Source organism: Copidosoma floridanum, unplaced genomic scaffold (genome assembly GCF_036245765.1).
Source record: "Copidosoma floridanum isolate Cflo_tuat_1 unplaced genomic scaffold, Cflo_Japanese_pri ptg000019l, whole genome shotgun sequence".
Taxonomy (NCBI): Eukaryota; Metazoa; Arthropoda; class Insecta; order Hymenoptera; family Encyrtidae; genus Copidosoma; species Copidosoma floridanum.
In genome coordinates, this window is record NW_028321896.1 from 15,228,283 (window position 1) to 15,250,285 (window position 22,003).

The 22,003-nt window shown below is 40.6% G+C and overlaps 3 protein-coding genes across 3 annotated transcripts; 2 read left to right on the forward strand and 1 right to left on the reverse strand.

Moving 5' to 3' along the window:
• Nucleotides 1-258: 258 nt before the first annotated feature.
• LOC106636587 (high affinity nerve growth factor receptor) lies at nucleotides 259-17,584 on the forward strand. The gene is made up of 9 exons (XM_014349002.2): nucleotides 259-852; nucleotides 13,281-13,556; nucleotides 13,652-13,740; nucleotides 13,982-14,125; nucleotides 14,583-14,745; nucleotides 15,262-15,536; nucleotides 15,625-15,798; nucleotides 15,987-16,145; nucleotides 16,268-17,584. The coding sequence occupies exons 1-9, from the start codon at nucleotides 759-761 to the stop codon at nucleotides 16,565-16,567; spliced, it is 1,674 nt and encodes a 557-aa protein (XP_014204488.2). The 5' UTR covers nucleotides 259-758; the 3' UTR covers nucleotides 16,568-17,584.
• Nucleotides 17,585-17,725: 141 nt separating this feature from the next.
• LOC106636506 (uncharacterized) lies at nucleotides 17,726-19,385 on the forward strand. The gene is made up of 3 exons (XM_089592636.1): nucleotides 17,726-18,697; nucleotides 19,000-19,114; nucleotides 19,198-19,385. Exons 1-3 carry the CDS (start codon nucleotides 17,726-17,728, stop codon nucleotides 19,383-19,385), a joined length of 1,275 nt encoding a protein of 424 aa, XP_089448762.1.
• Nucleotides 19,386-19,872: 487 nt separating this feature from the next.
• Nucleotides 19,873-21,274, reverse strand: LOC106636507 (replication protein A 32 kDa subunit-A-like). Its single transcript, XM_014348904.2, has 3 exons — nucleotides 21,042-21,274; nucleotides 20,651-20,957; nucleotides 19,873-20,562 (listed from the first exon to the last, which is right to left on the reverse strand). The coding sequence occupies exons 2-3, from the start codon at nucleotides 20,901-20,903 to the stop codon at nucleotides 20,051-20,053; spliced, it is 765 nt and encodes a 254-aa protein (XP_014204390.2). The 5' UTR covers nucleotides 20,904-20,957; nucleotides 21,042-21,274; the 3' UTR covers nucleotides 19,873-20,050.
• Between the last annotated feature and the right edge of the window lie 729 nt (nucleotides 21,275-22,003).

Consider the following 22,003-nt stretch of genomic DNA (forward strand, 5'->3'; position numbering starts at 1 on the left):
GGTGGAGGCGAAAGGAGATGAGGAGAGCAGTGCACCGAGAGATAAACGAAGATAAAAAGCAAGCGCTCGCCCAAGAGAGAGAGAGAGAGAGAGGCAGCCTCGGAGGAGATAGCCCCGCGAGCTCTTGTATAACGTGCACACAGTGGCGGCTCACAGAAGCGAGATAGCGCGTATACAGAGGCGGGCACCAAGACGTTGCCTGTGCTGCGAGGGAGTTGACGGAGCTGAGGACTCGAGTATCAGTCGGTTGGTGGAGCCGAGCTTAGTAAGCCGCTGCTCGACTAGGACTTCCACGCGCTTCCGGATTCAAATCGACGCGCCACTTTCGCTCTTTTTCGAATGTCTACTGGTGCCCCTCGCGCGAGCTTGCAACCCTGATAAGACTACTACGGCGTGCTGTAACTGTCAAATTGCTACTCGGTGTTTAGTGCGCATTGCGTCCCCGGTTTTTCTCGGTTGCCGATTTTTCGAGTGATACGCAATGCACGAGTTCAGTTGGTGACATTAAAAAAGAAAAGAAAAAAAAAGTGAGCGCGTCGTACAGTTCAGTGAAATCGGTGGGGGGTGGTTACATCCGCCTCACGATAAACTCGCGCGTGGAGAGGGAAGAAAAAGAAATGCAGCCCCAAAAAAGCCATCAGGGCGCGTTTGGAGACTGAGCGCGGGTTATACAGCGGTGCAGTTTACCGCGAAGGAGAGATCAAAGGCCGGCCGCTGCGCAGTAGCCGGGCTCTCCATGTACCGAGTTTGAGCTCTCGATGGGGAAGAAGCAGCGCAAGGAGCCGAAGGAGATGCCAGACTGGTCGAGACCCCCGAGGAAGGGAAACACCGGCTCCACGGAGCTGCGAGCAGGTAGGCTCGTTTTCTCCCCAAGAGTTAGTTTTTTTACGTGAAGTATCGGTACAGGGGTTTATCGCGGGCCAGCGGCTTGTTTTCCAATTATGCTGGAGGTCAATTGTGTCTTTTTTTTTTTATCTTACGAGTTCGTGACGAGAAGAGGGATTTAAAACATTTTCGATCCCACCGACATGACATGTTAAGTACGTATATTCGGATTCGGTACAACTCGATCGCGGTGTATATAGTATAGGGCAAAGGCCAAGTATTACCGATCCATTATCTCCGACTGCAAAGCCGATTGCTATAATATTATCATAATGTTGCTCGATTTTCCTTTTTTTTTCCTCATCTAGTTGAATACAGTACACGTATACAATTGCTTTTTTTTTCCACGCGATAAATCATTGCCGATTGAATTAACATTTTAATCGACTGTCTGTTCTACTAGTCGTGTAATAACTTAACTGGGACTTGTGGCCGTGCGATACACCGTAAAATCGGTATAAATCTTAATTGCACGTTATCGGGGAACAAAAAATGCCCTCACAATGCGCCATTACTTAGGACACATGTACCCAATACGATACACACCTATACAGCAGAGCTATTGGATTCTATTAATCCATCGACCAATTACCGATACCGTACGATTGGTGATCGAGTCGAGGGAAGGGAAAAAAAAAGTAGCTCGTTAGCGTGCCTTGGTTTGTGGAGAAAAAAAAAAAAAAAAAAAAAAAAAACACTTGTACAAAACGAAAGAGCCAAGCTAAAGACGCCCTTGGCGTTTTACGGAACTACCGGCTCGTTTACCGCGTGCAGGTCATATTCAAAATAACGCGTCATTAAATCGAAGTGACGCGAGAAATCCATTTGCTCGGAAAGCGCGACCGCGTGTACACACCTTTTGTTTCTTTTAGCCCTCGCGATGAATTCGATTTTCTCGCTGTATACAAGTACGGGATCCATTAGGCGCCGACGATCATTTTTCGAGCAGCTGTGCATCGAAAAACGCGCATATCACGCGAACTCTCTGTTACAATATATACACGTATATATACGTCTCGATCGGTAGGTCGTAATAAAATTATCTGCCAACGCACGAGGAATCCATACGGGGAGGAAAAAAAAAAGCTGATTCGATAAAATTTTATCTACATACGTTAGTCGGTGGTGGATAAACAATTTATGATGCGTAATGAAGAGTTAATTAATTTTGGTAAAAAAAAAAAAAAAATGTTGCGCGTCGCGGAGAAAAATCGATTTATTTGGGATGTAAAACCTTGGGCGGGCAAGCGATCGTCTGTTTCGAAGTACAGGGGGATGTTTTCTTGCTGATGGAGATATCTCAAGCCGCCACCGATTTGTCTCGCGTGCCATCATCAGAGCTCGGTTAATGAACATTTTGTGCACATGCGAGTGTGTATCATCAAGGCTCGAGAGCAGGGGTTGTGCAATCTTGGAATAATCGGTGGTTTTTTTTTTTTTTTTTTTTTTTTTTGACACCTTTTTCAAGTATTCAATGACGAATATATTGAAATTTAGGGAATCCTAATTTTGTGCTTTGTCTACATAATAGAAAAAAAAAGTTTGAATTGAGTTAATTGTGTTTTCATTCGAGTGATTTCAACAAAAATATTAGATGATTATTCTGCACTACTTTGATTTATATACATTTCTGTAACTTGTGGCTGGGGTAGATTCCATGACTTATACATATAACATTTAAGTTGCTCAATAACGAACAGCGAACTGTGTCAGGTCCGTCGGCATTTTTCTATGACTGACTGATGTAGATATTAAACTTTTAATCGCAATATTTGATAACCACTCGAGCGCATAACTTTTTATCACAGATGCAAAATATACGTCAATTTGTTTATGCTTTTTTAAAATGCTTACAACGCTTTCAGCGTTTCAAATGCGATTGAGTATTTAATTTCAAAATAATATTTGATTTGCAGTGTGCTATAGGATTTAAAATTTATATGAACAAACATCTCACGTGGCTAGAATATTATGCACAGTTAAATAAAATTAAAAAAAGCTTGGTAGGTACATTAAAATCGTATACGTACATTGGGAGGAGAGAAAAAAATTTTTTTTTTAATCACGATGCCAGCGCTGTTAGAGTATACTTGATGTACTTTTATCGTCCGATGACGTTTCACCGTTGGTACATTAATTTTTATCATTCGGTATAGAGTAACATTTATGATCATTGCACACCTACACAATAGAAATTATTGTCGAGCGTGTAAAAAAATTTAATAATATTTTAATAATATTTTCTTCCTCTCGACGCGTATGCGGGGGTATAAATTAAAATTGACGTTAAAAAAAAAAAGTGGAAAACAAAGGCGCACCATTCGTCAAACGAAAAACAAACGAGCCAAGGCTCCATTGGAAAAATTTATTCCGGAAGCCGATGCGCTTTACATTATTTTTGCCGCCCACGATTCAATGCGCACACATGATGTGTATACACGCGACACAACACAGCAACAGCACACTATACAATATACATGTAGGTATATGTGCAAGTGCAAAAGTCGCACGATGCATCATCTGTCGAGTCTACGTAGGGACGCGGGACACGCGCCCGCGCCCACTACACGCGTTGTATACGTAAGTGTGCGATTGTACTCCAAGAGGCCTGTGTGTAAATCCAAAAAAAAAAAAAATAAATAAGCTACGGCTTCTGTACATATATATACGTGACACGACGGATGCTGCAGGGTCCAAGCCTAATACGCACATCTCCAAGCTTATAAAATCTCGCTGGTGCTCACACATGTATATAATATATACCCTTTCCTCCTAATCTCTCTCGACTTGTCTATTCGAGTGATTTATCAGCGCGTCTTATCGGCTCCGTTGCGGTCCGTACTGGAGATACGCGTCTTCCAGCATCTCGCCTCGAGACTTTTTTCCCTCCCTCCCCCCCCCCCCCTCCTCTCTAGTACGTTTTAATTCGATGCACCGACTCGGTTTCGTGATTTGGAGTTTTCGACATAAGCATCGCGTCCTGCGCAGGGCTTTGATGACGACGCAGAAAACGCGTAGGTGTAACGATGAGTCTGAAAAACCTCCCGGCTTGGCGGGTGTCGCGTATAAAATATACATATTTAGTTTTATTTTTTTGTTGGTTTTTTATCCGATTGTAATTTAGAGCACTGGTTTACAATGGCTGAACAATAATCATGATTTTCGAAGTAACGAGTGTTTGCAAACTCGTGAAAGACCCATATATATTTACATTTTGATGTTCAAAGGGACGAATGGAAAAACTGGTAAATCGTACGGCTTACCGTACCAAGTCTACCAAGCCCTGGTAGTTATTGCACCGTAATGTACAGACACGCCGATTTTTATTAGCGCAAATCGAAAGTTTAACGGTCTATCGAGACCTGAATCGACTCTCACAATGGACGCGTGCGATGGAAAAAAAAAAAAAAAAAAAAAGTATTCTCTCAAAGGCCGTTGTTGCAACGCTCGTTACTCTCGGATCTTTACGGTGTCCGTCAAAAGGAGGCCCAATAAAGTGTATGTGCGCGAACAAGCCCAAAGGGGCCCGTTCCAATTATCCAGTGGCCCCGTAAACCGATCGAAATCAAGAAAAACCCACGGACCGACGCGCTACAATGGATAATCGGTATACATATATACGCATCCGCCAGACTTTTCATTTCGCGGACGTTCTGCAAAAGTGGAAGGAAAAAATGATACTCTCGTGCACACATGCAGCCACAGCGCGCATTACAGTGGCCCCCTGTTTGTTTATATGCATCGGCTTGCGCAACGTGCGCTCGTTTCGAGAGATCGGTAATACACCGGCTTGCAATCTCCCTCATCCGATCTCCTTCTCTCTCTCTCTCTCTTATTAAATCAACCGGTATATAAATACACATGCACAATGGCTCACTCTCTGTGGGTGCTTGTTGTTGGTCGCGCCTATATACATGTATATACGTATACACCTATACTCTATTTCTTTTCCTTTCTCGCACGCCCATTATTATTATTTAGCGCTCCCGGATTAATAGACAGTGTCATTATGAGTTCTCGGTGTGGCAACGAGTTCAAGCATATACCAAGTACATCGGTATAATATAATGACGGTGTACAGCCGGTCAATCAATAGTTCACCATTTGTCCTGTAAGCTGTATTGCGTAATGTGTATAACTCGGGTGTATCGATATCGCTATGGTGTGTGTATAGTTTGAAGTGGTCGATGGTGTAGGGTATAAATGCGCGCACTTGTGAAAGAAGAAGAAGAAGAAGATGATGATGATGATCTCTGATTCAAGTGATGTGTGTCATGGTTAACTGATGTACATTATATGAGAGGTCGGTTAAGGGTGCATTTTTGTTTAGCCACGATGCAATTTTTTTTTTCTCCCCAGCTGAAATGAATGAACGATTGATCTATTTTGCATGTACGTTTGGTTTTGATGGATATGTGTCGATATTGTTGACTCGGTTGGGCGGTAGGGTGTATATCGGTGCAACGCGTGACTTATATGTTTAGCTAGGACAATGCGGCTATTCAGTCTATGAGGATCGGATCTATAGTATTTCTTTTTTTCCAACTGAGTGCTGTGCACTGTCTCATTAGTCAATCAACATTTTTGTTTTTCTACTGTATAGTTGTTTCTTTTTTTTCCCCCAATTAAGTTATTTATGCGTTTCGTGTTCAATTTTTGGAAATGGATAAAGTAAAAAAACAAATTGAATTTTGTAGTTGATCGTCTTCAGAAGAGTCAAATATGACTGTAGAATATCCGTATGGAATTTTATCAAGTCAGGATGAAATTTAGTTTACAAGGTTATACAAGTTAAAGTATACTGATGGGTGCGGATTTTATTCAGGATAAAGTACCTATACGAATCGTCCGTATTTTTCAAAGTAAAATTATAGTTTAAAAAATAATTGTGTAATTTAACGAGTTGATCACACCTTTAGTCCGTTAAATTAATTATTTAGAAAAAAAAAAAATAATAATTATCTGATTCACGTTTTCATTGAAATACGATTCACTTGCTTTTACGAAAAATGTACTTTTTTAATTTGAAATAGCTAAAACTAAGAAATACTTTTAAAATTTTTTATCTTACTTTTTAAAATACAAATAAACAATGTAATAAATAAGTAAGTTTTTTTTTTAATTTACATTTATTCGATTACGAATTAAAAGTATCACTGGTATACGATAAACGTCTGATTAAATTAAAAATTTTGTTTAACTATTTGCAACCAGCACCAAATTGTTAATTTCAAACTGTACGATGGTGGATGAAATTAAGCTAATGAATAATTACTTTACTGAATTCCATCACACATATTTTTTCATATTCCGCAAATTCGATGATTTTTTTTCATCATTAAATTTCGTTCGTGTTATTAAAATATATTAAACGTGTTTATCGTGTAAAATACATATAAATATTTCAAGTAGCTGTGAGTGACGTCAAGTCAAATGGTTCATAGACCTATAATATTGACTTACACAGTTACAAGCTCTGAAAGGAGTCAATATCGGTAAATTTAAAGCGCCGTATATGCGATGAAAAAAGAGGGTCTCGAGAGCTCATATATATATGCTATACAGATACATCTTATCGGAAACTCTGGACTCAACGATCGCGCTGATGGAAAGGCGTTACAGAAAATTAGCCGTCCTCCGTCCAGACTCGAGTGAAACGCAATAATTTTTCAGATGGACTCGAGCGAGAAAAATTATAAGATTGGAGCTTTAAATTTTTTCTCAAACCTTATCAGCTCCACGCGTGTTCCGCACTAGTGAGAACGTCTGATTAGATTTCGTTACGTTTTGTTTACGAGCTCCGTGAAAAAGTTACGTCACGAACAACATTTCTTGCTTTTAATCTTCCAACGACAAACAAAAATATGCGCAAAAAAAATCACTTCTCTTAGTTGATGCACCGAAGGCGCATACATTATAGATGAAAAAAAAAAAAATCGATTCACGAAACTGCATATAGTGACTTCATGGTCGAAAACCCTTTATAATATAGTCCAATACAGTATAGTATAACATTGCAAAGCACGCATATATATACAGGGAGGCCCGTTGTTGTCGGGGACCGCTGACCGTATACCGCGAGATAACAACTCGCCGACCCGTTACGTGCATCTGTGCTCCCGAATGAATACAGCCTCTGTGGTACCCGTAAACGCGAAACCTTGATGTATGTGCGTAAAGTCATCAGGATGAGGAGGAGGAGGCCCTTTTCCCTTTTACGCTCGTAAGAGTTATATATGTGTGCGCGCATCGCCTCGAGACGGATGGAGGTGAACGCAAAAGAGAAGGAAGGAGGCCCCGAGGATAATTTACATCGGTGCAGTGTGTGTGTAGCGATTGATGGGCGCGACTGGGCTTATACTTGGTCCTTCTTGGGCGGCTTTGACGTTCTGGAAATCGAGTTGAGGGATATATTATAATAAACGTGGCTCCCGGGTGTTTTGGCCTCGGGTCACTACTGATTCAGCCAGTCTGATGGATACGCTTCTTTTGTAGGTTTACCATGAATTTTTTTTTTTTTTTTTTTTTTCCCCAACTTATTGTGGTTTTTTGTAGGATAATTATTTTCATTGGGTACCGATGAATCAATACTTTCTATAGACAATTGAATTTTTGCGAATGATTTATAAAAAAAAAAAAAAAACAGTGATATTGTCAGGCCCCTCGATTACCATTTTAAGGCAAATACTTCATCGAAGAAAAATTTACTTAATTGTAAACAAAACATTTACTTGTCTGCCATCTGAAAATTTGAATATAAATGTCTAAGGAATAATAATTTTTTTTTTTTTTTACGTTTACCCTAAATAAATCGTTGTTTATATTTCGCATTTTTCAACAAGTATCTCGACCTTGAAAAGAAAGAGGCTGGGTTTCATCGGTGTTTTCAATGTTCACTTCAACGCTTTAAACAAATAATGTACGTTTGTATGGTATGAATTGTGCTGAGTAGGTGGGATACAAAGAAGGTAAAATCAATTGAAATAGAAAAAAAAAAAAAAAAGAATAATTTTAAAGGTAAACATTTCTAAATCTGAGGCTGCGACTCGTCATCGGTTTACGTAACGAGCTTTTGTAACGTAATTTTAAAATATTCAACGAGCCATGCTCAAGAGGCTCCACACCATTTTACCGCACTGCATCAACGGTGCATGAAACTATATACGATCCGAGCACCGCAATGGGACCACTAATGCACTGCACTCGACACCATTGCCATCGCTGGCTTACGTTTGTACAATCGCAATCCTATTGTGTAACTCGTGTCCACTGATATCACTATATGGCACATAATAATTAATTTCCACACATACAGGTATCTCGTTTACCGCGAAAAAGAGCCGGTACAACCGTCGAGAAAACCCAAGTATGGCAATATTAAGCAACGAAGAGCAAACAATTGTGCATGGCCTCTGCAGTTAATAGGTAAACTCATAAGTAAAGTGCAAGTGCAAACCAGCGATAATCAACGTACGTCTCGAAATCCTTGCCAAGATGCAATACCGATTTTTTTTTTGTTACAACAATATACGAATCGTACAGGGTAAATGTGTAGTATAACGTCTTTGTTTGTGCAAATATCCACCGATCAGTAACTATACTTGTGATAAACACTGTAATCGCGATCTATAGCGCGAAGCGAAGCGAAAAAAAAAAAAAAAAAAAAACACGGCAACTTTAACAACAAAAACACAAAAGTCTCGTAAATAGTGTGTACACGAGGCGGTGTAATCGCTTAGATAATACCTACGCTCTCGAAGGGGGAAAACAAGGCCTTAGACTCTATACCCTATACGTAATGTGCTGCTCGGCGAGAGTGTGTATACGTACAAAACAACACGTACCGAGAGAGCGAGAGCATCGGCCGTGCCGTCGAGTTTTACGGGAAAGAAAATTTTTTTTTTTTCCTTCATTTTCGCTGCAGTTGAAATCTAATTAACGTACATCACAATATACGGATGGCCACCGAAAACGAGGTTGGGGTGAGAAAAATCAGGATATGATATCCTCAACGTGACGTTATTATTCTCGCGGGCAAAATAAAAATAGAAGCTCTTGAGGATAAGATAGAGAGACAGGGGGTGGGGAGCTTGGCGAGCTGCAGATAAACGTTGATGTATACGTTGCTCTGATGTGTTTTGTATATGCACCATCGATCCAATAAACCGCTAACGCTCTTTTAATGGGCTCTTCTCTATATCCCACTAATATTATATGCTCGGTAATTTTGGCGATCCTCGTTTTCATGGCTATAAATTCGTTGGGTTCGATTTCACGGGAGGGTGCAACGATGCAACGCAATAATTTGGGATTTGCCGGGTTAAAGGTACTATAATATACAGGCTCGATCGAATCGTCACTCATACTGTTTCGTGATTGGGGTGTTTCATTCATTACTTTGGTCCACGCGACATTTTTCCATAGGCATATGATACACAAATGCAAAATATACAATATGCTGTTATTAGAAAATTCAAATTATCATTGACAATTAAAATCATGTACATGAAAAAGCACGCACGTCCCAGGGAAATCAGGTACAACATTCGAGTTGGGGGAATATTCATAATGACGAAAGTTAAAATTTTCAATCTATCGTGAAAAAACAGTTCCTTCCGATAAAAGGACCAAAAGATTCAACTACTCACACAAAGCAAGAGCGTACATCGTTTCGGTACGACTATGTGTATGTGTATATATGGCACAGCATTTGCATTTGTAGGGCAGGCAAGGTGAAATCTAACTGGCTCTAGACACGCGATGCACGACCCTGTGTGGGTATGATAATGCAAGTGTTTTCGTTCGTACATATATATTTATATACGTGGTACGTGAACCTGGACGACCTTTTTATTCGCCATACATATACGGTGCGTGATGCATGCATTACGTTTGTACACAAATTTATAGGCGTTAAAAAAAAAACGGCCGTACTTTCGCTTTTTTTTTCTCTCTCTCTCTCCTCTCCAACAAGTGAAATTCAAGAGTGCGACACAAGGGGTCTTGCACGCATTTCAGAGCTTACATGCATATAATCTATATGCACCAGAAAGCGTAGCTTGCTCTTTTCGGAAGAGGAGAAACACGTGAGAGGAAACGAGAAAGCGGGGGAGTAGTGCTTCCACCCGAGTGTTTGCCCACGTGGACAAGAATAACAATCGAACGATTGGCCCGAGAGCCAACCCTCTTTTTTTTTTTTTTTTTTTACTCATCCCTTCGTGCGAGTGGTGCTTACGGGCTCACCAAATAAACCGCGCGGTGAATCTCTAAATCCATATCATCACAAATATATAAATATATAAATGTCCATGTATGTGTCCCCTTGGTCTATCTATAATACATCTTCGGACTACTCCTCTTGTGGCATATATGGTACGTTTAGTTTAGAAGAGAGTGCACCTCTTATGACGTTTCACGTGTCTATCTTACTAATATATAAAGCAAAGTCGCTAAAACCGTTGTAATCGCTAACCGCGAAAACTATTGAACCGATTTTGCTGAAATTTTGCACACTGATTCATGATACCTCCTAGATGGTTTTAGTATAGTTTTTATCTTAAAAAATTTAATAACAATAGCAATAAATGAGCTCAAAGTTTTGCAAAAATACGCCAGCTTTTCACTTTAGTTCAGTAAAATCCGCTAGGTGGCGTCGACATAAAATCGAAGCTACCTGCAACACAATTAAATAAGTGTGGTTATAATAGGCCGGAGCGTATCATTAGCTGTATAGTCGAGCTTCAGCAGCTCATCAAGCTGTTCAGAGAATGCCGGTGATAGTCTTGCAGCTGGGTATCCCGGTTACGGACGACACTCTTCTCTAAGGGGGAAGGAACCCAAGTGTCCCTTCACCCTGAATGACCTGAATCTCGACGAGTGCGATCAAAGAAAAATAAATTAATTCCAACCGATGCCGTCTCTGCCAGAATACCAGGAGACATATCTAGCCAGAGCACAATCTGCACCAACTCTTCAGAGTTGTGTGGCAGTCCCAACATCCCACCTGGTGTAATTAAAGAATTTGGGGCTACAAATGTAAGCAAGGAAAAACAGCTCTGATGGGCACGGGAAGCCACAACGGCTACCTTCTTGGTAGTCGCGTCCCCAACGCGCTTACCCACATGTTCCCGTCTAAAGATGAGCAATTGGTTATCCGGGGAACGACCCGAGACGAGATATTCTTTGGTCAGCGGCGTACCTCCCTCCATCACAGTCTCCGTACATCGAGACTCCCAGGGTAAGAATCAAGCAACCCGTAGCCAGCTCTTCATCATCAGGAATAATAATAAAGAATAGCCTGGAAGTTTCACCACTGGCGCTTTTTAGGGCCATTATAAGTATTTACGTTCCCTACTTAACCATCAATTTCATCGGTTCTTTTTAGGGGCCACCTTAGTGTAAACTACCTTGCCAACAAATACATTTTTATTACCATTTCCGGAAGTGATTCGTCAACTATAAGACTATATTAACTAAAGACGGGCACTATTAAACCAAGTCAGCTATTCACTGGCAGACGTCACCTGCGGAGTTGTTCTTCGCAAGGCTGGGAAACCCGGTGACCGACGACTCTATATTACCCTCTCGACTCTAAGCATTCAACCAGGAATCACTGATCCTCTCCAAGGTCTGCGCTGGGCAAACCTATAACAGCTATAAAGGAAAAAAAAACTTGAGCCAACGGGACAGCCTCCACTGGACAAGTATCACTAACCAATCTCCCCATCTAAGATCACCAAAACAACTAAATCTGCAAAATAAAAAAGGTGCTTTAGACACCAACGTCTTCGACGTTATACCGGGATACGTTGGAAAAGAGCCCCAAAGCTTCGGACTTTGTAATTTTTCTCCCAATCAGTCTGGGTCTTCAACAGTAAGCCAGAGAAGATCACCCTGAGGTATCCAGGCAGTCACAATTGCTGTTAACTGCAGTCAAGAAAGAGTTAACTTAAGAAGCTCACCGGTCTTTTTTAGGGCCATCGGACGTCGAACTACCTTGCCAACAAATGTATTAAAATTAACAAAGTTGACTGAAAATAGCCTTTAGGGGTCATAAAAGTCGTAAGCATGCCAATAGTCGCAAAAGGGTATATTGGAAAGAAAACCTCAAATGTATCTAATGAATACAATTTGAGGCGTCAAGAAACTGACGCAGAAAATTTATCGAGATTGAAACAGCAGCGTCAAAATCGTCAACTTAAGAGTCCATTACGTGAGAGATCAGCTTTTCATTGTACCCTCACAGCAATCTCTGAAATCTTTAAAGATCCTACTTCAGATTTTTTAATGAGTAGAAAATGTATTTGTGTTTTTGTGGCAATAAAGATGTTGGGTTTAAGGTCCAGGACTTTGTTGCTCTGGTAATAAAATTGTGAAATATGAGAAAAAACAATTTTTTTTTAATATAAATTTTTTGGGGGTTTTAAATCTTAACAGCTTTAAAAAATAGCCCTTTTCGTGAATTACACAGAAGAAACCAAATCAACAACTTCTTATAGCCATCGATTATTTTATGGCATAAAGAACGCACGGTACTTTTCAGCATAATTATTTTTTTGAATTTGTACACCTTATTATTTGACCAAATAAACTATATGGATTCCGAAAAAATATGTTTTTAATAAGAAGATTTTTGTTCTGAGATGTATCGGTAATATGTGTAAAATTTTCTAACTAAAAATGTTTCACATTACGTGTCAACACACTACGGTGTTTTATTTAGTAAGTCTCGGGCGAAGCCGAGACGGGGGGCTGCTAGTCCTACATAATATACACTCGGAGAGATTTTTTTTTTTTACCCTTTTCTGACTCTCTCTTCCTTCCTTCTTCCGAAAACTCGCGAGTGAAGCAACGATTGAATTTCCGACTAAACGCTTGCCTATTCACGGACCTTCCCTAATATTATATACTTGCAGTGCCAAAACGAGATCCGTATACTTAGAAAGTGTATTTGAAACCAGGAATTGTGGCAATTTTGGCTTTGCAATTTTGGCTTTGAAATTATGATAAAAAACTGCATTGGTTCTGGTACCGTTCGATAATCCATTTCAAGGATGTTTATTAGTAGTAGTATGGAAGTAAAAAAATTATTGTAAACATAAGTAGTTTGAAAAGACAAAAAACTTGGATTGGGTATCGATGGTATGAGAACATTTGAAATAATAACTATTCGATCAGTATCGGTATGATGGGGGATAAACGTCACTTTGCAAATTCGCGCGAGGATGAATACATTTATTTGGAAAACTCGTGGAGGGACTTTGTTAACTGAAGATACGGATCAAGAAATCGAGACCTGAAAATCCAATGTGGTTTTTTACAATGGCCCACTCACCTGCCCAATCGCGAGGGTCTTCCACTACGCGTGTGGGTGCCAAAATGTCACGTGGGTTTAGTTTCAGGATTTCCCCTGTCGGGAGCGCTGACGGGACTGTTGCCACAGCACTTGCCCGTGGATTCGTCGTCAACGCAACAGGAGCATACAGCCTCGGCACCGGGATGGGGTCAGCATCAGGGCTCCGACGTGGCGCACATAGTCGACTGCCTCAACCAGCCCCACATATGCGGCGAGGCCGCCTGCCAGGAGGAGGACAACTACACGTCCCGGTGCATTTGCCCGCACGACAAGTCACCGCCCACTGCCGATCTCAAGTGTCCCAATCGCATCATCGGTTAGCTCTAGCGGACGCGTCCATACCTATATACATACATATATACGCATCTCCTTTTGTGTACTTTTAATGTATCCATATACGTTTCGTTGCAGTACCTCTCACCCCGAGACCCATTTACGACATCATACCGCCGAGTATGAATGTAACCAACGCCACGACGGCCACTCCGGAAACTGAACAGGTAACAATATAGTTGTTGCAGCCGTATGTACTTATTTCCGAAAACATTTCGAGAAAACATCCAGAGAAGCTGAAAAAAAAAAAAAGACTCTTTAACCAAACTTTGCTCCAATGTGCACTTGAGTCAACAACTTTTTGTCAATATTTCCTGAATCTCGTTATATTACATTATACCATAGGAATATTTTCGGAAAGGCAAATACAAGTTTGTGCGATTGAACAACGGCAAACAAAATTTGCAGATCGAAACGCTGGAAACGAGATCAGCCGAGGTCACCGTCCTTCTGATAGGCAGCGCTTTCGTCCTGACGTTCATCATCGGTTTGATAATGTTCTACTTCAGACGGCGCAGTTTCAGCACAAAGTCGACCAACGGCGATCTCGAAGTATAAAAATTATTGATGACCAAACGCTATATACACACGATCAATCATCACATACACGCGCGCGTTCGCGGTGGTACAGCTGCAGTTGATGTATAATGAACACGCGTGCTCATGAGCAACTCCCTTATAATATATGTATATATTGTTGCGAAATCAATCACTATTTTGCCTGCCGCTGCTGCTACTCGACATTAAAATTAATACACGCCTCGCTTATTCTCGCCCTCCCGATTATCGTCATCATTTTATTGTTTACACGCGAGCTGCATGATGCGTCTAACGTGCGTGCACCGAATGATAAAATTCTATGTAGGTAATATATACATATATATTTTATTTTCCTTTCCACGACTATCGTAAAGGATTTTATTATTAGAGGAGGGGGAGGAGGGAGTTTTTATTTGAACAACTCGTAGGCGCGTTTACACCAGAGTCTCATGGATGAATGAGGTTTCAGGCGTCGCCGATGAGCTTGAAGGAGAGTCTCCTGTTGGCCAACAAGTACGCCCCGAATCCACAGTACTTTACGTGCGCGTCGCCGGACGTGCCGATACTGCAGAGAAACTCGCTCGTTTTTCTCAAAGACATCGGCGAAGGATGCTTCGGGAAGGTTTTCAAAGGCAAGTGCGGCAATGTTCATAATTCATAATAATCCATACATAACTTACGAGTAAGAGCACACTTTGGTTCGAAATATGAGGAAAGGTGTGTGCTAACTTGTTGCAAAATAAATCGTACTTTTTTTTCAAACTTATAATGACTTATTTAATTCGTGCAAAACAATTTGAAGCTTTACAAGCTTTTCCAGAATAAAGATAATAACGAATGCTGTACAAGTTTTCTTTCTAGTTTAGGAGATATGGGTCTTTGGCACAAAAATAAAGCCATTTTTCGTGCTACGTACACTGAGCAAAATGTTAAATAAAATGTACACCCCGGTAAATAAATAAATTGCGCAAGCTAATGATCACTCTGCCAATATGATAGATAATACCGATAGAGTGACCATAAGCTGGTGTATTTTTTGTTCAGTTTTACATGTTTAGCGTGAGGACAATAATTTATGTTAAAAATAAGTACCTACTTTGTGAAACAGTAATATATATCGATCTAATGTCCATTGTTTATTTCTACAGGTGAACTGGTCCACGAGGACAAGACCGAAGTGGTGGCGATAAAGGTATTGAAGTCGTCGGCCAACAAGGAAGCGGAGGAGGATTTTATGCGCGAGGTGGAGACGATGTCGACCTTCCGTCACGAGAACATCCTGTCCCTGCTGGGCGTAGTGGGGCGCGACGAGACCAACGGGCCATGGATGATCTTCGAGTACATGCCCCACGGCGACCTCGCCCAGGTACTCCGCGACAGCGCCCCCAACGTCCGCACCCCCGTACTCCAGCCCCTCACGAAGGTATACCCTTTTTTTTTTTGTTTTCCTTCCCCCCCCCCTCCAAACGATTAACGTTTTAATGCCAACCGCCAACGTAATATATATACAGGACTCTCTGCTGTGGATAACGACTCAGATAGCCTCCGGAATGGCGTACCTCGCGGCCCAGAGGTTCGTCCATCGAGATCTCGCCTGTCGCAATTGCCTGGTCGGTGACGACCTCGTCGTTAAAATCGCCGATTTCGGCATGAGCAGGGACGTCTACACCTGCGACTACTACAGGGTATAAATACTTTCATCATAACACCTGCATTTATATTATAACTGTCTCACGAATACCCCCACCCCTTTGTATATGCCATTTCATAAACATGATGCACAAGTGGTTGTTGTTGTTGTTACTTTCGACACTTCATCACTGTCAAAAAAAAATTAATACATTATCTTCACGACCAGTTGAATAATTTGCAGATAGGGGGCTCGCGTATGCTACCGATACGCTGGATGGCGCCCGAGAGCGTGGTCTACGGTAGGTTCACCCTCGAGAGCGACATCTACAGTTTCGGGGTCTTGCTCTGGGAGGTCTACACCTTTGGCAAGCAGCCCTACTACGGGCACAGCAACGAGGAGGTACGTGATTATTATTTCTTTTTTTTTTTTTTTTTTTTTTTTTTTCTCTCTTCGATATTTGACACAAGTTACACCGCGCAAGGTATTAAAAAACTGTAACTTTGTGTTTCCCGGTGATAAAGTCGGTGCAGCTTATCATGGACGGTATCCAGTTGGTGCCGCCCGACGATTGTCCGGCTTTCGTCTGCCAGTTGATGCGCGACTGCTGGAGGGAGCCGCGCGACCGGCCGGCCTTTGCCGAGATAATCGAGCGTCTGCGAGTGAGCGACAAAGTCGACGTCAACAGCGCCATCATCGGTACCCTGCCCCGGCCGCCCCAGGGCCCGGTGACCATACGTACCCCGGGGCTGCTCGATGCCGATGGCTACTTGTTGCCCTCGCCAGTCGCGACGCGCGAGTACATCGAAGCTATTCCCCTTTGATACTACAATAACACCGCACGAGTGTGATCTTTTGTCCAGGTTGTGTGGGAGAGTGCTACTTGTGGAAGTGTTTTTTTTCTTTTCATCAGAGGTACATCAGTTGGAATTGCAGGGGTGTGCTGTCTACGATAATTGTTTCGAATTTCCATGAGAATCTCACGGTTTTTTCTTTTTTCGATGGCTACATTTAATCCATATAACATGTGCGGTTAACGTATCTCATGATGTATAATGACAATTACAATTTACGACCGAAAGATCTGTACAGCGTTTATATGTATATGTACGAGAATGAAAGTCTATGGTGTTTCGAGCTTTATGAAAACGAATAGTATCCATTTTTTTTTATCATCACAGTTTTTGTATATTCAGACAATACTGGGGCGAATAGTTCTGAATGTACGAGACATACTTGTAACTCTGAATTTTTCATAAATTATTTATAATATATATACACACGCGTGTGTATATTGTATAATGGAAAATCAAATGGAAAGTTTGGAAAAAATCAAATACTTACATGAGACTTGTAACGCGTAGTTACGTAAAGCAATTTATATATAATTCAACTTTCATAGCAATGTAAATATTTTTCTACTTTTTTTTCTCGATATAATTCACTAGGATGATATATGTAAGCTTAAATCTACTGTAAATAGTTGTCATAGAGTAGATTTTTCTTGCGCTGATTAATTGATAGGAATGTGTGTTTTAAAAAAAATGGTGTGCTTGCGATGTGTATTACGTTGTTCAGATGCGATCAAAGTATTGAAATATATATTGTTCACACGAGGGCTATAAATTTAATATCTCAAATGAAACGCGTTTATTTTTTTACTATCAAACCTCTTACATTAGCAATAAAATTCGGATACACGAAAACTTACTTCAATATAAATAATATACATGTTCCATTTAATTGAAAAGAATAAAAAAATGATTGTGCCAGATTTCAAATTCAATCAACTGATGATTCTTGTATTATTTACACTCAATAGGGACACTCGATGTTCGAAAGTAAAATGAAAAAAAAAAATGTCAAAATTACGGAGCAGGTTGGAAAAAAGGGAGTAACGACGCTTGGACTATATATATATATGTAGTAAAATAGGCAAATTTAAATTTTCAAAACGCACAAAAGAGCCATATATTTATGAGATGGGCCGTTTTGGCAACAATTTTTTACTTAAACCCATTGAGAATGCCCTATTGGCGAAACGAAGCTTCCGCCACCGTTCGTTCTCCAATAGACTGACGTGCGCTTTGGCAAGGCTTCCGGGAAAAGAGCGGCCGACGCTCTTCTGTTTAAAAGCCCTCGGCCGACTCCTCGCTCGCATCAACAACAACACATCGGCAGCAGAAGTACGGCCGCAACGTATCCAGCTCTTCCACTCGGTACATATTGCCGCGGCAGTAAAAAATTTGCAACTCACCTCGACGATGACGGAATACCTCGACATCGGCAGCGATCACCAGTTCCTCGTCCCCACGTCACCCTGGATGCCAAGCGCAATCAGCAGCAGCGTCGGTGGTAGCGTCGTGGTCGACAACAGCTGGACCCTGGACGACTCGGCAATCCCATCGCTGCGTTTTCCCCAAAAGCTCTGGCGCATTGTGAACGAGTGCAACAGCGGAGCCATCACCTGGGGCTTGAGTGGTCAAACGGTCCGACTGAACTACAAGAGTTTTCAAAACGAGTACCTCTCGGCCGGCGCGTCGATCTTCAAGACGAGCAACATCGCGAGCTTCATACGACAGCTGAACCTCTACGGCTTCCGCAAACTCGCCACCAACACTCGCGATCCCTTCGGCCCCATACCCACGGCTCAGGAGCAGGACATCCACGAGTTCGTTCACGAGCACTTCCGCGAGGGCAGGTTGGACCTACTGTCCAGGGTGTGCCGGAAAACGGGGGTCAAGAAGACCGGCCTCGCGACGACGACAGTTTCCAAGTGCGCGATCAAGAGAAAGGTTACCCAGCCGGCGAAAGGGGGAGCTGCGGAAGAGAAGTCAGTTGTGTCGGTGGACCCGGGCGTTGACGCGGTGACGACGTCGTTGGTGAAGAAGGAGAAAGACGAGCTGGAGACGGTGCACTACGTGGAGAAACGCTCGCGGCTACAAATGTGTCGGGTACGTCTGCGGCAGCTCGCGAGGGACTGGAATATACATACGCGGCCGGTTAGGGGGGGGGGATTTTTAATTTTTGAGAGTTGAGAGGAGCGCGTTCGTTGTATGAGAATATTTCGAACGCGAGGAAAAATCTGTTTGTTTTTTATTGTACTATATGGGTGTCTTTTCGAGGACGATTGTTTTTTTGTTTGCAGTGGGGCAGGAAAAACTCGGTGAATCTAACTAGACGGCTTTCCTTTACATCAAAATCGAATTTTAATGTGTATTTGAATGAGTGAAAAAAAAAATGCTCATCTTTTCAGGCTGCACTTACCGAGGCTTTGGAGGAAGCGACTTTGCTGTACAAACGAGAGAAATTGTGGCTCCAACTGGTGAATGCAAATATTCTGAGCGAATCGTTCCTCCCAAAATACGAAAGTAAAAAAAAAAATAAATAACGTATTGATTTTTGTTGTTTTTACCAACCTGCATGAGTAACCAATCAAATTAACGAATTTCAGCCCTAACGGTGGATCAGAATGTTGAAGTTGTCTTTCAGGATGATTTGTCAGTTTTGGGAGATAATTGTCAGATTGTCGAAGACTCATCGAGCAACAGTATTGTTGATAACGACGAAAAAAATCAATGGCAAGAAGTTTTAAGTTTAGAAAATGGCGGTACTATATCAATTTCAACGCCATTTTTATGATTGTCTATTTTATCTGAAATTAGTTTTAATTGTATTTTAAATTAATTTGCAATCTACATGCCACGTGTAGTTATAATGAATTTTATTAACTCGAGTTATTCGATTTTCGAGTTATTTGTTGAAACTATAAAGATTAATATATATGTATACCTGTTACAAAGTTTCATATTTTAAAAGATTTGTTGATCATATTAATCAAAAGGTTTATATGTTACAAAGGTTTTGTAAATAAATGTAATTGAATTTCAATTTAAAACTTTTATTTTGTAAAAAAACTAGTATTCACTCTTAATTACACATATAGTTTTAATAGTTGTAGAATTACAAAACTTAATGGAAAAAAAATTTTAATTTAAATCTTCATTATAGATTTTTATTCCATGTATCTAAGTGAGTAAACAAACTCTAATATTTGGATAGCAGCAGAATCGAGGAGTAGTTTTAATCAACAAAACGCAAAACATTTTAAATAGAGAAATGACAAAGTGTCCCAGTACTTTGGTCATTCAAGTGGAGACTTAAAATATAAGTAATAGCCATTCATTTATGAATAAATAATCCTATTTTGGACCAGTGATCTATTAATAAATTTGATATGCTTGAAGCACCGTTGTCTTGTTGAATAAATAATAAGTGACAAAACGAAAATAAATAAGAAAAAACATTCAAATGGCTTTGAAATAGTCATCTGTTTGGGTGGTATACACATGTCCTTCACTCGATAAGAATTCCAAGATTTGATCAACTTTGTCTAGCAAGTAATGAGGCGCTTTCGATTTTATTTCTTTTCTATCGGCTCCATACTCTTGATCACTATTTTTCTTAACGATATCAAAGATGAGTATTTGTTCAGTACTCAGGCCAGCATGGATATTAATTGCCTCATTACTTGCATTGGCCAAATTTTCAGAATGGCTCGCGAATGTATTGCCAACAGCTACATTTTGGACTTGGTCTAGCATCTTTTCACCCGCAAGACTAATCATAGTCACTTCCATCAGGTGAGCCAAAAGTTCATTTAAATGTTCTATAGGCTGGATATTCATTACGAGCACATGCGTTTCATTGTGTTGATGGCGTGCGTAGCCGTATATTCTGGCATAAGAATCAAGTGCAACTGGACACTGGAACATTGACCTGCATTCTCCATCCAGCCATTTAATTCCTTGAATGGTGCCTAAAAGCCGATTGGAAAATCCATAAAAAAAAATTTATTCAGAGCACTACTTCATAATGTCACTATTGAACGAAAAAAAAGAAAAAACCTGTCTCATCTTCAAGAAGAAACGAAACCTTTGTACTAAGATTTTCAATCTGGCGAAGTATCACCACAAGGGTCATAAGCCTCGCTGGCATCCCCCAAACTTGGATGTTGTCGTGATATCTCTGGAGATGTGCAACCATAAGGGGTATGCAATTTTGTCCACATTTAAATGACTTACTGTCACCGGATGTGTTTAATGAAGTATTGACATTTTTTTCTTCCAGTATTGACTCTTCAGTGTTGTTCCCCCACATTTTAGTTTGTCTCAACTCATGCAACGAACACGTAAGTGGTACTGATAATTTTCACTAGGGTTAAAGGCTTCTTAGGTAAACTTATAAAATAAATTAATAGTCTTGTTTTGGCTTGAAACGAATGAACAGATATGGTACTTGTTACATCCTTTTGAGTATATCTCACATCCACCTTTGACTTTGACTCCTATCGTTTCGACTGTTCCAACACTCTTCCATGTCCCATGACAATATGTGATGTAAAATTAGTAACCAAGTTAGTTACAGTATACACTTAAGTAAGTATTTAAGTTTAATATTTTTATAACGTTGTGACACAAACTTTTTCATTTCTCCGAGTTGAACTGGAAGTGGGCGAAATCTTGAGCGACGCCAGGTTGCCGGCCAGGCCACCTGTTTTCGTTGCGCTAGTAGCGCCAAAAAAAATTTTCACTAGCGCTGTCTGGTGGAAACTTTTTTGAGATCGAAAACGATTTAAACGGTTCTTTTTAATTCGGAATCAGTCGCACTGGGTAAAGCTAATTGTAAACTGATATTAAAATAATTGAACTAATAAGTATAAACTAATGTAATGTATTTAAGCACTTTAGTTATATACGCAAGAATCAAACCTACTGTGTAATCAGTTTATTGGCTGTTCCACCCTCTACAGGAATCCTAAATGTACATGTATTACTTGTTGAATTGTATTTTTACACTTAAACTAATGTAACGTATGTATTATTGTATCACAATGTGAACTTCCTCCAGTATACTTAGTGTAGTGGCATATATATGTAAAACTTTATAACAACGCCAAAATAAACGATTAAAAATTTAACTGATTTGGGGACACTTCCCTCACCAATAAAGGGCAGCCACCCTTATCTCTCTCTCGCACCTCGTAAAGTTGGACTTGGACCTTGCACGCACGATCCTGACCTGTCCTGACGGTGCTGTCTCTATTTTCTATAACCGTGTGGAAATTGCATCATTCAATTTTCGAACTTGACTCATTGCCTTTTTGAAAAGAAAGCGTTAGAAAATTACAACCCATCCGTTTGATTAAAAAGTACCCAAATGAAAAAATCAGTACTGTTTGTATAAATTATAGTATTTAT